Genomic DNA, 13,978 nt, shown 5'->3' on the forward strand with positions numbered 1-13,978 from the left:
ACTGTCATGATTCATGGAAAAAAATTAAAATGCTGGGGGCAGCTCGCTATTCGATCAGAGAAGTGAGGAGAAGACACTATGGGTTTGAGCTTTTTGGAGAAAAGACTCCTGTAGTTCACTCAAGGCCCAAGGGACAGAGCAGTAATTCATTGAGATTCAGTGTTTCATGAAAAAGACATGCACTGACATTGGGGCTCCAACTATTTGGCCTATCAAATAGATCCATTAGTTTTACTACCTCTCCTAAAGTTTTGTTTGCAAGTGGTGCCCAGTGTCCTCTGTTGCTCTGTGGATGTTGAGGTTCTTCCCTAATCCCAATTTTGTTTCTCAGGACCGCATTGGCCGCCCCTCGGAGACCGGCATTATTGGCATCATTGACCCTGAGTGCCGGATGATTGGCCTGCGTCTCTATGATGGCCTTTTCAAGGTTATTCCACTAGATCGCGATAATAAAGAACTCAAGGCCTTTAACATCCGCCTGGAGGAGCTGCATGTCATTGATGTCAAGTTCCTATATGGTTGCCAAGCACCTACTATTTGCTTTGTCTACCAGGTACTGGATCGGGAGGAGAGGGGGAGAAACTGTGAAGCTGATGTGATAGGAGTTGTTTTTGCTAACTGGAATGTCTGGGTTTGGTAGGCTAGAGAGAAACGTTTACTGTGTTTGTCCTGAAATGTTTTGAACAACACAATTAATATGGGTCAGACTTTTGTTGCTTCTTGAGTGCAGTAGTGCTTATTGTGGAGGCAGCAAGCTCTCTGGGGCTTGTAGCAGGTTTTAATCCTGAGATTACACTCTGGTTGTGGGCCTTGGGAGATTTCACAGGATGACCTAGTTTATACTTTGATTCTCTTACTGGAGTGCTAGGGGATTATTAAAACTTAGCTGTCGAGAAATTATCTAGATCTTGGCCTTTATATTAAGTAAAGAGAAATTGTCTTGGTGATGCCTTTGGAGATCTTATGTGTTTTTTTTTTTTTTTTTTTTGAGACGGAGTCTCGCTCTGGTCACCCAGGCTTGGAGTGCAGTGGCCGGATCTCAGCTCACTGCAAGCTCCGCCCCCGGGTTTATGCCATTCTCCCTGCCTCAGCCTCCGGAGTAGCTGGGACTACGAGGCGGCCCCGCGCGCACCTCGGCCCAGCTAGATTTTTGTATTTTTTTTAGTAGAGGACGGGGTTTCACCGGTGTTAGCCAGGATGGTCTCCGATCTCTGACCTCGTGATCCGCCTCGTCTCGGGCCTCCCCAAGAGTGCTGGGATTACAGGCTTGAGCCACTGCGGCGGCCGGACCATATGTGTTTTTTAAGAAGAGGTTTTATAATTAAAAAAAAAAAAAAAAAATTCTTGGCTGGGCATGGTGGATGCACATACCCTAGAACTTAAAGTATAATAAAAAAAAAAATAAAATAAGAAGAGGTTTACATTTTGTCCAGCAATCACTTGTGACTTGCTGGCTTATTTTTATTTTATTTTATTATTATTTTTTGAGACAGAGTCTCACTCTGTCGCCCAGGCCGGAGTGCGATGGCCTGATCTTGGCTCGGTGCAACCTCTGCCTCCTGGGTTCAAGCGATTCTCCTGCCTCAGCCTCCTGAGTAGCTGGAATTACAGGTGTGTGCCACCCGCCCAGCTAATTTTTGTATTTTTAGTAGAGACGGGGTTTCACCATGTTGGCCAGAATGGTCACGAACTCATGACCTCGTGACCCTCCTGCCTTGGCCTCCCAAAGTGCTGGGATTACAGATACGAGCCACTGCACCTGGCAACTTGCTGGCTCTTAACTTCTATTTTAGTCTGTGCCTAAAACTTTAGCAGAGCTGATCCTGGGCAGCTGTTCTCTGGTCCAGATCTGTTAAGCGGGGTTGGGGTGGTAGAGCACCAGACTAACATGCCAGTATCTGGGTAAAATCTCCGCCCTTTAACAAAGGGCTACTCAGCGTTAAGATCAGTTCATTTGCGTGTGGCTGAATGAGTGACGGAAGGAGATGATAGTCTAGTCCCACACAGACAGCTTGATGGCCTTGTTAGGTGTTGGAAGTGTTGATATCTTTTTGTATATTTCTTAGTGTTACTGTAGTTCTGAGGCTGTTGGAATAAGGCCCAATTGAATAAGGTTGAAACCAAGAGATTTTGTTTGATCTTACTAAGTATGAGTTAAAATAAAAACTTAGAATTTCTCTCTGTTTAGTTTTGTAAATATTAGGTCATTAAAACTTTGATGTTGTTGATTATTCAAGATTGGTTGTTCTCAGCTTCAGGGCTGCCAGTTGTGATCAGATCTTCATTTCTGCATGTGTGTCTCAGAGGCCCAAATCCACACTTGAACTTTTTGCGAAGCTGTGTCATAACCCTACTCATTGATGGGAAAATGTTTTCATCAGCCAAAAATTACTATCTCCTGTTTTATGCCAAAAATTCAATTTGACAAATATTTAGGTGCTTAATGCTATGTGAAAGGTATTCATGCTTCAGGAGCTATAACAGTGACTAAGATGTGATCCCTGCCCTGAAACACATTGCTGAATTCCTTCCATAACTTCTTTGTTGAAGCCGTCTTCCACTGGCTGAGTGTAGCATTCTTCCCGTCCCTGCTCTTTAGCATCTTAAAGGTGACCTTGGCATTCCCAGGACTGACATGAGTCCTAATTCAGAAAAAGGAGGGGAAAGTGGTGTTGACAATGGCAGGACTGAAAGTTTTGACTTAACGGAGCAATCAGTTGTGTTCTCTACTGTTACTCCATCAGAATGCTTTTGAGAATTGTATCAATTTAAAAAAATCTCGGCCGGCGTGGTGGCTCAGGCCTGTAATCCCAGCACTTTGGGAGGCCGAGACGGGTGGATCACGAGGTCAGGAGATCGAGACCATCTGGCTAACACTGTGAAACCCCGTCTCTACTGAAAAAAATACAAAAAACTAGCCGGGCGAGGTGGCGGGCGCCTGTAGTCCCAGCTACTCGGGAGGCTGAGGCAGGAGAATGGCCTAAACTCGGGAGGCAAAGCTTGCAGTGAGCTGAGATCCGGCCACTGCACTCCAGCCTGGGCGACAGAGCCAGACTCCGTCTCAAAAAAAAAAAAAAGTCATAGGTGTAGCTTATCAATGCCTGTTTTACTTAGCTATTTTGTAAGTTTCTTGAGGCTAAGGAACACACACAGGCACACACACACAGTATCTCTTTTTTTTTTTTTTTTTGAGACGGAGTCTTGCTTTATCGCCCAGGCTGGAGTGCAGTGGCGCGATCTCAGCTCACTGCAAGCTCCGCCTCCCGGGTTCACGCCCTTCTCCTGCCTCAGCCTCCAAGTAGCTGGGACTACAGGCACGCACCACCATGTCCGGCTAATTTTTTGTATTTTTAGTAGAGACAGGGTTTCACCATGTTAGCCACGGTGGTCTCGATCTCCTGACCTTGTGATCCGCCCGCCTCGGCCTCCCAAAGTGCTGGGATTACAGGCGTGAGCCACCGTGCCTGGCCTTTTTTTTTTTTTCCTGAGATGGAGTCTTGCTCTGTTGCCTAGGCTGGAGTACAGTGGTGCCATCTTGGCTCATTGCAACCTTCGTCTCCTGGGTTCAAGCGATTCTCCCGCCTCAGTCACCCGAGTAGCTGGGATGGTAGGCGTACGCCACCACGCAGGGCTAATTTTTGTATTTTTAGTAGAGACAGGGTTTTGCCATGTTGGCCAGGCTGGTCTTGAATTCCTGACCTCAGGTGATCCACCCACCTCAGCCTTCCAAAGTTCTGAGATTACAGGCGTGAGCCACTGTGCCCGGCACACATTATCTCTTATGGTACCTAGTGCAGTGTGAAAGTTCATTTTTCTAATTCTTTAAACCTTTCTTGGTTGGTTGAATGGTTAGGAATGGTAGATCTCAGATGCTGCAGTCTACCTAGGAATTAATCCCAGGCTCAGCTGGTGATTGTCAGTGTACTGATGGATGAGGGTGGAAGGGCTGATGTGACGGGACTGTCAGATGCTGGGTGGTGGTAGCTTGTCCCTTTCAGCACCTCTCTTTAGCCCAAGGCTTACCCTTCCTAAGGGCTAACCATTTCACCTTTCCCCCACCCAGGACCCTCAGGGGCGGCATGTAAAAACCTATGAGGTATCTCTCCGAGAGAAGGAATTCAATAAGGGCCCTTGGAAACAGGAAAATGTCGAAGCTGAAGCTTCCATGGTGATTGCAGGTTGGTTGGGGGTTTAGGAAATATGCCTCCACCCGGGTCTAGGCTAGTTCCCTGTTCTTGTTCTCTCTCTCACCTTCTCTGCCCTTTGTTTTGGCGCTCAGTATTATTGAAGGTGTGCATTGTTTACCACACCTTTATGTCTGCTTTCTCTAAATTGTGCTTTGTTTTTTTCTGTCTTTGAGATTTTCTGTTTTTCATTCCTCCCCCCAAAAGTATAACTTCTCTTTTACTTGGGTGGAGGGATTGACTATAAAACACTGAGATTGATTTGCACAGTGGCATATGGAAATGAGTCTCATTATTTTATTGCTGGGCATAACATTTAAAATTGAAAGGAAGCCAGGATCTATAGTCCCAGCTACTCAAGAGGCTGAGGTGGGAGGTTCATTTGAGCTTAGGAGTTTCAGTTTAGCCTGGGCAGCGTAATGAGACCCCATCTCTTTAAAAAAAAAAAAAAAAAAAAACCGAAAGGGAGCAGTAGAGCTTATCTGATTTCTTTACCTCATAGATGAGGAAACAGGGCCAGAGGGACCTGCCCATGTCTGTCCATGATCTAGCCTGGGCTAGAATCCAGGCCTCTTCACTCCTTGTCCTAACTCTGCCCTTACATTATGTTTGTCTCACTCAGTAGGGAAGTTTTAAAATTCTTAAGAGAAAATTGACTCTTCTAAATGGTGGCCCTGATAATGGGGGGAAGTTAAGCTAAGGAACAAGAGTAGAGACCAGGAAAAAAAAAGTAAAAGCTTTTACTTGGAAAGGATTAGAAGTTGAGAAGAAAAGTGGGGGAGAATGCATGGGGAAGAACATGGAGAAGACTCCCCACCCATAGGAATAGTCAAACACCAGAAGAGTGGCAGTAAAAATATTACCGGGATTAGATAATGGCCAGTCAACAAATTCTAAGAATCTTGTAAAGGCTATCATGTTCCCTGGGTTTTGATGTCCTTTTTAAAATAATGATGATCTTAAAGTTTGTCTTGGGGCTAACTAGACCTGTACTCTTGCCAGTCCTGGTTTGGCAGACCCGGAGTGCTGAGCTTTCTAATTTTGCTGTCTTTCCTGCAGTCCCAGAGCCCTTTGGGGGGGCCATAATCATTGGACAGGAGTCAATCACCTATCACAATGGTGACAAATACCTGGCTATTGCCCCTCCTATCATCAAGGTGAGCAGCAGTCCTCTACCTTTTTTCCTTTCATCTTTTCTTTCCTTGTCCTCACCTTGCTCCTCCCTTTCTCTCGTGTGTCAAAAGGAGATTCACAGATGCCTGTTACACCATTTTCTGTTTATACAAGATATTGCGTTGGCCATTGGGAATACAGAAAGAGATTAGCCTGGATTTGCTTACGGAGAGCTTGGTTGCTAGCTTAGATAAATGATAATCAAAACAGGCTTCCCCTTTTCATTGACTGGGGCAACTTTTTTTGTCAAAGAGACAAGGTCTTACTCTGTCGCTCAGGCTGGAGAGTTAGAATGCAGTGACATGATTGTAGCTCACTGTAGCCTTGAACTCCTGGGCTCAAGTGATCCTCTTGTCTCAGCCTCCCAAGTAGCTAGAATTACAGGCATGAACTACCACATGGGGCAACTTTAAGAAGGGAAAATTTTGGCAATTCCTTCCTTTTTTTTTGAGATGGAGTTTTGCTCTTGTTGCCCAGGCTGGAGTGCAGTAGCACGATCTCAGCTCACTGCATCTTCTGCCTCCTGGGTTCAAGCGATTCTCCTGTCTCAGCCTCCCTAGTACCTGGGGTTACAGGCATGTGCCACCACGCCTGGCTAATTTTGTATTTTTAGTAGAGATGAGGTTTCTCCATGTTGATCATGCTGGTCTCAAACTCCCGACCGCAGGTGATCCACCCGCCTCGGCCTCCCAAAGTGCCAGGATTACAGGCATGAGCCACCTTGACTGGCCGTAATTTTGGCAATTTCTGTTGCATGTAATGTGTTCAGGGCTCAAGTCATATAAAGTAATATATTGATAAATTATAAAGGCTAAAAAAGTCAAAAATTTCATGGACTTAGAATATGAAGTTGTAAAAATTAAGCCTTAAAAGTTTCATTTTACTTTCTTTTTGAGAAAAAAGAACAAAATCTAGCTGGCTACAGTGGCAAGTGCCTGCAGTCCTAGCCACTTGAGCGGATGACTTGAGTCTAGGAGTTAGGCTGCAGTGCACCGTGATCATGCCTGTGAATAGCCACTGTACTTTAGCCTGGGTGACATAGCGAGACCCTGCCTCTAAAAAAGAACAAAATCTGTGGTAGCATTGCCACAGTGGTGGGGGTAATTAGTGGTATTAAGAATAAATAACTACATTTGTAATAGCATGCATAGTTAGTGAATTTTGGCAGCAGCTTCCTATTCTGTGTATTTCTATTTTCCTGCAGAATGACGACATATCAGTAAACATATAAGATATATTGATGGAGCTCCTCAGAAAATTATCTTCAAAATAAAAAAGCTCCCCATTTTGTATTAATGGGGAATAGGATCTATCCTCATTTTCATGTAATGTTATCTGAGCGATTTGTCTGCCGGTAAAATGGCTGGGTTTGGTAAAGGGAGTGGTCCAGTAGGGTTTGTTTTCTGGTGTGGAAGATGCTGAATCTCTGACTGTTTCCTCCCCATTGGCAGCAAAGCACGATTGTGTGCCACAATCGAGTGGACCCTAATGGCTCAAGATACTTGCTGGGAGACATGGAAGGCCGGCTCTTCATGCTGCTTTTGGAGAAGGAGGAACAGATGGATGGCACCGTCACGCTCAAGGATCTCCGTGTAGAACTTCTTGGAGAGGTAGAACTTGTTCTCCCTGTTCCTCTACAATGTTCTCTTAGGTTCCTAAAGATCCCAAGTGTGTGGTCCCACACCTCAACTCTGGGAATTATGTTACTTAACATCTAACAACAAACAGTTGTTCTTGCTGTGGAAGTTGACTATTGAATGAGTTAGGTATTGGGGAATCTCACAGGATCCTGTGAGAATCTACCCAAGCTGCCCGTGAGAAAAGGAAAAGAAAGGGAAACAAAAGGATATAATCTGGAATTAAATGTCAATCTAGCTGGTTTAAGTGGCTCACACCTGTGATCCCAGCACTTTGGGAGGCCGAGTCAGGCAGATTGTGTGAGCCCCAGGAGTTCGAGATTAGCCTGGTCAATATGGCAAAACCCCATCTCTACAAAAGTACAAAATTAGCTGGGTATGGTGGTGTGTGCCTGTAGTCCCATCTACTTGGGAGGCTGAGGTAGGAGGATCACCTTAGCCTGGGGAGGTCAAGGTTGCAGTCTGTGAGCCAGGGTTGTACCACTGCACTCCAGCCTGGGTGACAGCGAGACCCTGTCTCAAAAAAAAAAAAAAAAAAAAAAAAAAATTGCTGATTTCAGTTCTGGGAGAAGGTTCCCAAAAAGTTTAATATTAATACTTAGAGCCGGGCGCGGTAGCTCATGCCTGTAATCCCAGCACTTTGGGAGGCCAAGGTGGGCAGATCACAAGGTGAGGAGATCGAGACCATCCTGGCTAACATGGTGAAACCCCGTCTCTACTAAAAAAATACAAAAATTAAAAATTAGCCAGGTGTGGTGGCAGGCACCTGTAGTCCCAGCTACTCGGGAGGCTGAGGCAGGAGAATGGCACGAACCCGGAAGGCGGAGCTTGCAGTGAGCATGATAGCGCAACTGCACTCCAGCCTGGGTGGTGGAGCGAGACTCTGTCTCAGAAAAAAAAAAAAAATAGGAAGTATCTTTTGGAGCAGGAATATACAAGACAAATGATAGATTTTTTTGAGTGTAGGGATGCAACAGATGAAGAATCACAAACCAGAGATTTAGAAATGTTTGCTTCGTGTGACCTGGGAATTTGAAACAGAACTGTCCTGAATTACAGCTGCAGTTGGGAGTTTTCTCAGCAGATGTCTGAGATGTGGGTAGTATCTGGATCCCATGTGGAGTCCATTCTCATTTCTTTCACGTTGCTTACTTTCTTCCAGACCTCTATTGCTGAGTGCTTGACATACCTTGATAATGGTGTTGTGTTTGTCGGGTCTCGCCTGGGTGACTCTCAGCTTGTGAAGGTGAGAAGACACTTGTTTCTGGTTTCTTTTTCGCTATCCTCACTGTTTCCTCATCAAATTTCTCCTATGTTTGGTGCCTCTCAGAATCTCTCCATTTTATCCACATCCCTACTATCCAGCTTTCTACTTAGTTAATTTAACATCCTACCTCTGACTAGATCTTTGTCTTTGTGGTGCATTCAGCAAATTTGCCGGGCAAGGTGCTAGGTGCTGTGGATACATTGATGAATAAGACCCAGCTCCTGCCTTCAAATAGGTTATAGTTTAATGTAATGGACTTCTAGAATATGAAAATTTTGGACCTTCTTTGCAGGAAAACGCATGCAAACATTTTACATTAATTTTCAAACATTCACTTCTTCTCTGAAATCCATCCATGGACTCTAGGTCAGCCATCCTTGGCTGATTAATGGGTCACCTGTAGGACAACCGTATTCCTTAGTCAACAGTCCCCTTCTGGAATCATCCCTTGGAACACGAGAATGGCAGATCTAGAAACTAGTTATTGAGAGTTTCTTTTGGACAATAACCATCTCTTTTGGGTGGGTCTGTTAGGGTGTTCTAGGACTAACATAACATTGTTCTTTCTTCTTAGCTCAACGTTGACAGTAATGAACAAGGCTCCTATGTAGTGGCCATGGAAACATTTACTAACTTAGGACCCATTGTGGATATGTGCGTGGTGGACCTGGAGAGGCAGGGGCAGGGGCAGGTAAGGGCCATTCTGAAAGTGGATAGTTGGTATATGCCCACTCAAACTGTGTCCTCCTAGCTATGCTTATCTAGAATGGGGAGGGTGCACTGAAAATACTTTCAAGAGCCCCCTCATGAATCCGAATGATACAGGGATAACTACTGTTTATTGAGTGCCTATCTTGGTCTGCCAGGCACTTTATCTATATTATCTCTAATTACACAAGTACCCTAGATAGGGATTTTTGGCCATCTCGGAAGTGAGGAAAATTAGGGCTGAGAAAGATTAAGTAACTTTTTCCAAAGTCACCTAACTTAGTAAGTGGCAGGTGTATATAACTCCAGATCCTTTGCTCATTCTAGTAAACTAGGTCCCAGGGATCTAAGCAAGCTTGCTAGGAGCAGTGGTAGAAGCTTTTTGCTTCTTGCAGTAGGATGTCCTGTCTGCTCCGTAAATTTGAAAAACTTTGGAAATCAACCTCTGCCAAGTCTGCATCCTCAAAGCAGCCCCACAATAAAGGTTCTTGGATTTAGGTATACCGTGTTTGCTTTCTGGGCATCAGTATGACTGGCCCAGTATCTTGAGGGGGTTCTTTAGAAATGTTTTCTCTGCTTGCAGCTGGTCACTTGCTCTGGGGCTTTCAAGGAAGGTTCCTTGCGGATCATCCGGAATGGAATTGGAATCCACGAGCATGCCAGCATTGACTTACCAGGCATCAAAGGTAGCTTTTTTGGTGAACACAGGATGCAGATCTTATATGAGTGACTTTGGCCTTGTTATATGTTGTGAAGGTGTTTTGGTGAGAGCCAGAGGAAAGCAAATCAAATGAAGAGTGAAAGTCATAACAACAGATCAGAAGCTTAATCATATCTGAAAGTATAGAAGTAAACTTTAAAAAAAAAACTAATCAAAATTGGTAGTAGAACATAGGACAAGGGGATTAAAAGATTATAAATTAAATTTAATGTTTTTATGAGGGAACTGGTAGAATTCATAAAGACAGGATATTTTATGAAGATACATGTATAAATGTAACTTCTAGATAAAAAATGTAAATCTTCCTACTAAATTCCAGGAGAATTTTAATAAAAAAAAGATCAGAGGCTAGGCGAGGTGGCGTGGCTCATGCCTGTCATTACAGCACTTTGGGAGGCCAAGGTGGAAGGATTGCTTAAGCCCAGGAGTTTGAGACCAGCCTAGGCAATGTAGACCTCATCTCTATAAAAAAATTAAAAATTAGCCAGGGGTGATGGTGCATGCCTGTGGTTCCAGCTACTTGGTTCTAGCCTAGGTGTTTGTAGCCTTGAGGCTGTAGAGAGCCATGATTGTGCCACTGCACTCTAGCTTGGGCGACAGTGAGATCTTGTCTCCCCCCCCACCAAAAAAAGAGAGGCTACACAGTGAAAGACATTTACAATGTATAAGCGTAACCTAAAACAGTATGACAGAATTGATATGGAACATAGTTGTCATGTCAGTAAATGTAAATGTCCTGTTTGAGGACAACATAATCAGATCAAATCATAAAACAAAACCACCTTAAAGTTGTATATAGGAGGCACATCTTTAAAAGAGTAATTCTGAAGGCAGGTGCAGTGGCGTGTGTCTGTAGTCCCAGCCACTTGGGAGGCTGAGGCAGGAGGATTGCTTGAGTCCAGGAGTTTGAGACCAGCCTGGGCAGTGTAGCAGAATCCCATCTCAATTTAAAAAAGGGAGTAATTCAGAATATGAAAAAAAGTATGGGAAAAGGTGAATAAAGAAATAGAAGTATGGCCAGGCATGTTGCCTGATGCCGGTAATGCCAGCAGTTTGGGAGGCCGAGGCAGGTGTATCACTTGATTTCAGGAGTTCCAGACCACCCTGGCCAACATGGTGAAACCCTGTCTCTACTAAAAATACAAAAAATTAGCCAAGCATGGTGTGGGTGCCTGTAATCCCAGCTACTCGGGAGGCTGAGACAGGAGAGGCACTTGAACCTGGGAGGCAGAGGTTGCAGTGAGCTGAGACTGTGCCGCTGCACTACAGCCTGGGCCACATGATGAGACTCCATCTCAAAAAAAAAAAAAAGAAAAGAAATAGAAGTATATGAAATTGCAAAGGAAGAGATCATGTAACTATAAACCCAAGATAAACAACTGAAAAACGACTATAGACAATAAAAATTCACTAAGGTAGCAGGATATAAAAGTAATGTACTAAAATTAATAGCTTTCATGTAAACACAATTAGAAAGTATAGTAGAGGAAAGGGGGCAATTTACAATAACAAGAAAATGATAAAGTACCAAGGACTACATTTAACAAAATTGTGCAAAACCTATACGAGGAAAACTTAAAAATACTCCTAAAGGATGAAAAGAACAAGTTGATCAAATGAAAAAGACACACCAAGGTCTGCAAATCAATATAAAGTTGTTCTCTCTTTATATATAATGAACCTCAATATGTATACATTTTTCCTTTGACTTAGACGAGTCCAAATGGAAAGAGGAAGAAGCAGGCATAACCGGGAAGACTTTAAAAAGAGCAGTGAGAGGCAGGGCGTGATGCCTCATGCCTGTAATCCCAGTAGTTTGGGAGGCCGAGGCGGGCAGATTACGAGGTCAGGAGATTGAGACCATCCTGGTCAACGTGGTGAAACCCCGTGTCTACTAAAATACAAAAAATTAGCTGGGAGTGGTGGCGCGTGCCTGTAGTCCCAGCTACTCGGGAGGCTGAGGCAGGGGAATCATTTGAACCCGGGAGGCGGAGGTTGCAGTGAACCGAGATTGCGCCATTGCACTCCAGCCTGGCGACAGAGTGAGACTCCATCTCAAAAAAAAAAGCTGTGAGACAGGTTAACCCTACCAGATACTGAAATGTACTGTTAAGCCTCTGTAATTAGAAGTGTTGTATTGCTGATGAATAGGCAGAGTCTAATGGGCAGATTCAGAACTCCAGAAATGACAATTACATGTGGAAATTCAGTGTATGATAGTGGTGGCTTCTCAGTTCAGTGAGTAAAGTTGGGAATTTTAAAATTTTATTTTATTTTATTTATTTATTTATTTTTTATTGAGACGGGGTCCTTGCATCCTGCCAGCCAGAAGGCTGGAGTGGCCAGTGGCCACGGATCTCAGATCCCTGCAAGCTCACCCGCCGGGGTTTACGCCATTCTCCTGCCTCAGCCTCCCGAGTAGCTGGGACTACAGGCGCCCGCCTCGTCGCCTGGCTAGTTTTTTGTATTTTTAAGTAGAGACGGGGTTTCACCGTATTAGCCAGGATGGTCTCGATCTCCTGACCTCGTGATCCGCCCGTCTCGGCCTCCCAAAGTGCTGGGATTACAGGTTTGAGCCACCGCGCCCGGCCTAAAATTTTATTTTATTTTATTCATTTTTTGAGATAGAGTCTCACTCTGTCACCCAGGCTGGAGTACAGTGGCATGATCACGGCTTACTATAGCCTCAGTCTCTTGGGCTCAAGTGATCTTCCCTGTCTCAGCCTCCCAGTAGCTGGGACTGCAACCATGTGCCACCATGCCTGGCTAATTTTATTTTTTTGGTAGAGACAGGGTCTCCCTATGTTGCCCAGGCTGGTCTCAAACTCCTGAGCTCAAGCGATCCTCCCTCCTTGGCCTTGTAAAGTGCTGTAATGACAGGCATGAGCCACTGAGCCTAGCTTAAAGTTGGGACTTAATAAATGGTGTTTTTGGGATAACTGATAGTCATTTGGGAAAAGACAAGTTTGGGTTCCTCCTGCCTGCCAAATGTACACTTGGCTAGAATCTAAATGGATGAAAAACTTAATGTAAAAAAATGAAGCCATAACTATGACCAGGAAAACTTTAAAAAGAGCAGGAGCCAGAAAGAAAGATTGATAAATTCAACTATATAAAGATAAAACACTTTATAGCAAAAGCAAAACAAAACACTATTAGCTAAGTCAGAAGAAATGACAAACTGGATAAAAATATTCTGTAGTTCATCTTGTAGACAAAAGGCCCAGTCTTCCTAATTTATAGGAAATGTATAGGAAGATCACTAAATTTTCTGTCCCCAGACTAGCAAAGGACATGAATGGACAGGCAGCAGTCCTGAGAAATGCACATTAACACCAAACAACTCTACTAGTTGACCAAAATCCAGAAGTGTGACCACATGTGATGTTGGTCGGGCGTGAGAAAATAAACATGCTTGTGCATCCTCTATAGACGGGAATTGGGCAATATCAGACACAGCATTTAGCAGTTTACTTAGTAGTCCCAGTTCTGAGCCTCTACCTGACCTTCATATGTGTAAAGTGACATAAAAATACAAGCTTATTTCTTGTGGCATTGTATGTTATAGCAAAATACTGTGTAAATGTCATGAGAAGGGATTTGTTAATCTGCATAATTTAATAATAATTGTATGGATAAATGATTTACACAAATACTGTGTTCTGATAAGGGCTTTAAGCGTATATTGTTAAACGAAAGAACAAGGTGCAGAATAGTGCTTGATAAACTATATTATATTTGTATTTGCTTGTAATACTCTATTTCCTTAAATTAAAAAAAAAATTAAGCTTGGTGTTGAGTGGTGGGCCTGTAGTCCTCACTATTCAGGAGGCTGAGGTGGGAGGATCACCTGAGCCCCGGAGATGGAGGCCAGACTGGAGCAACATAGTAAGATCCCCCCACACCCCATCTCTTTACTAGAAGGCTAAACAAGATGCTTTTGTTGATTACTTGTTTGGGGAATGGGTTGGAGGGAGGTATGGAAATGAGACTTTTCTGTGTACTTTTAAAAAATTTATTTAGGCCAGGTGCAGTGGCTCACACCTGTAATCCTAGTACTTTGGGAGACTGAGCCGGTGGATCATGAGGTCAGGAGATCAAGATCATCCTGGCTAACATGGTGAAACCCTGTCTTTACTAAAAATAGAAAAAATTAGCTGGGCGTGGTAATGCGCGCCTGTAGTCCCAGCTACTCGGGAGGCTGAGGCAGGAGAATTGCTTGAACCCGGAGGCAGAGGTTGTAGTGAGCCGAGATCATGCCACTGCATCCACGCCTGGGTGACAGAGC

The 13,978-nt window shown here is 44.1% G+C and overlaps 1 protein-coding gene across 1 annotated transcript in view; it reads left to right on the plus strand.

Moving 5' to 3' along the window:
* Positions 1 to 13,978, plus strand: part of DDB1 (damage specific DNA binding protein 1) — a 36,602-nt gene that overhangs the window by 3,314 nt on the left and 19,310 nt on the right. The window contains exons 4-10 of the mRNA XM_017878459.1: positions 332 to 553; positions 4,064 to 4,178; positions 5,244 to 5,341; positions 6,809 to 6,967; positions 8,157 to 8,240; positions 8,836 to 8,952; positions 9,553 to 9,655. Of these exons, the coding sequence (XP_017733948.1) occupies positions 332 to 553; positions 4,064 to 4,178; positions 5,244 to 5,341; positions 6,809 to 6,967; positions 8,157 to 8,240; positions 8,836 to 8,952; positions 9,553 to 9,655 (898 nt within the window). The remainder of the gene's footprint in view (positions 1 to 331; positions 554 to 4,063; positions 4,179 to 5,243; positions 5,342 to 6,808; positions 6,968 to 8,156; positions 8,241 to 8,835; positions 8,953 to 9,552; positions 9,656 to 13,978) is intronic.

This window comes from Rhinopithecus bieti, unplaced genomic scaffold (genome assembly GCF_001698545.2).
Source record: "Rhinopithecus bieti isolate Rb0 unplaced genomic scaffold, ASM169854v2 scaffold_11488, whole genome shotgun sequence".
NCBI lineage: Eukaryota > Metazoa > Chordata > Mammalia > Primates > Cercopithecidae > Rhinopithecus > Rhinopithecus bieti.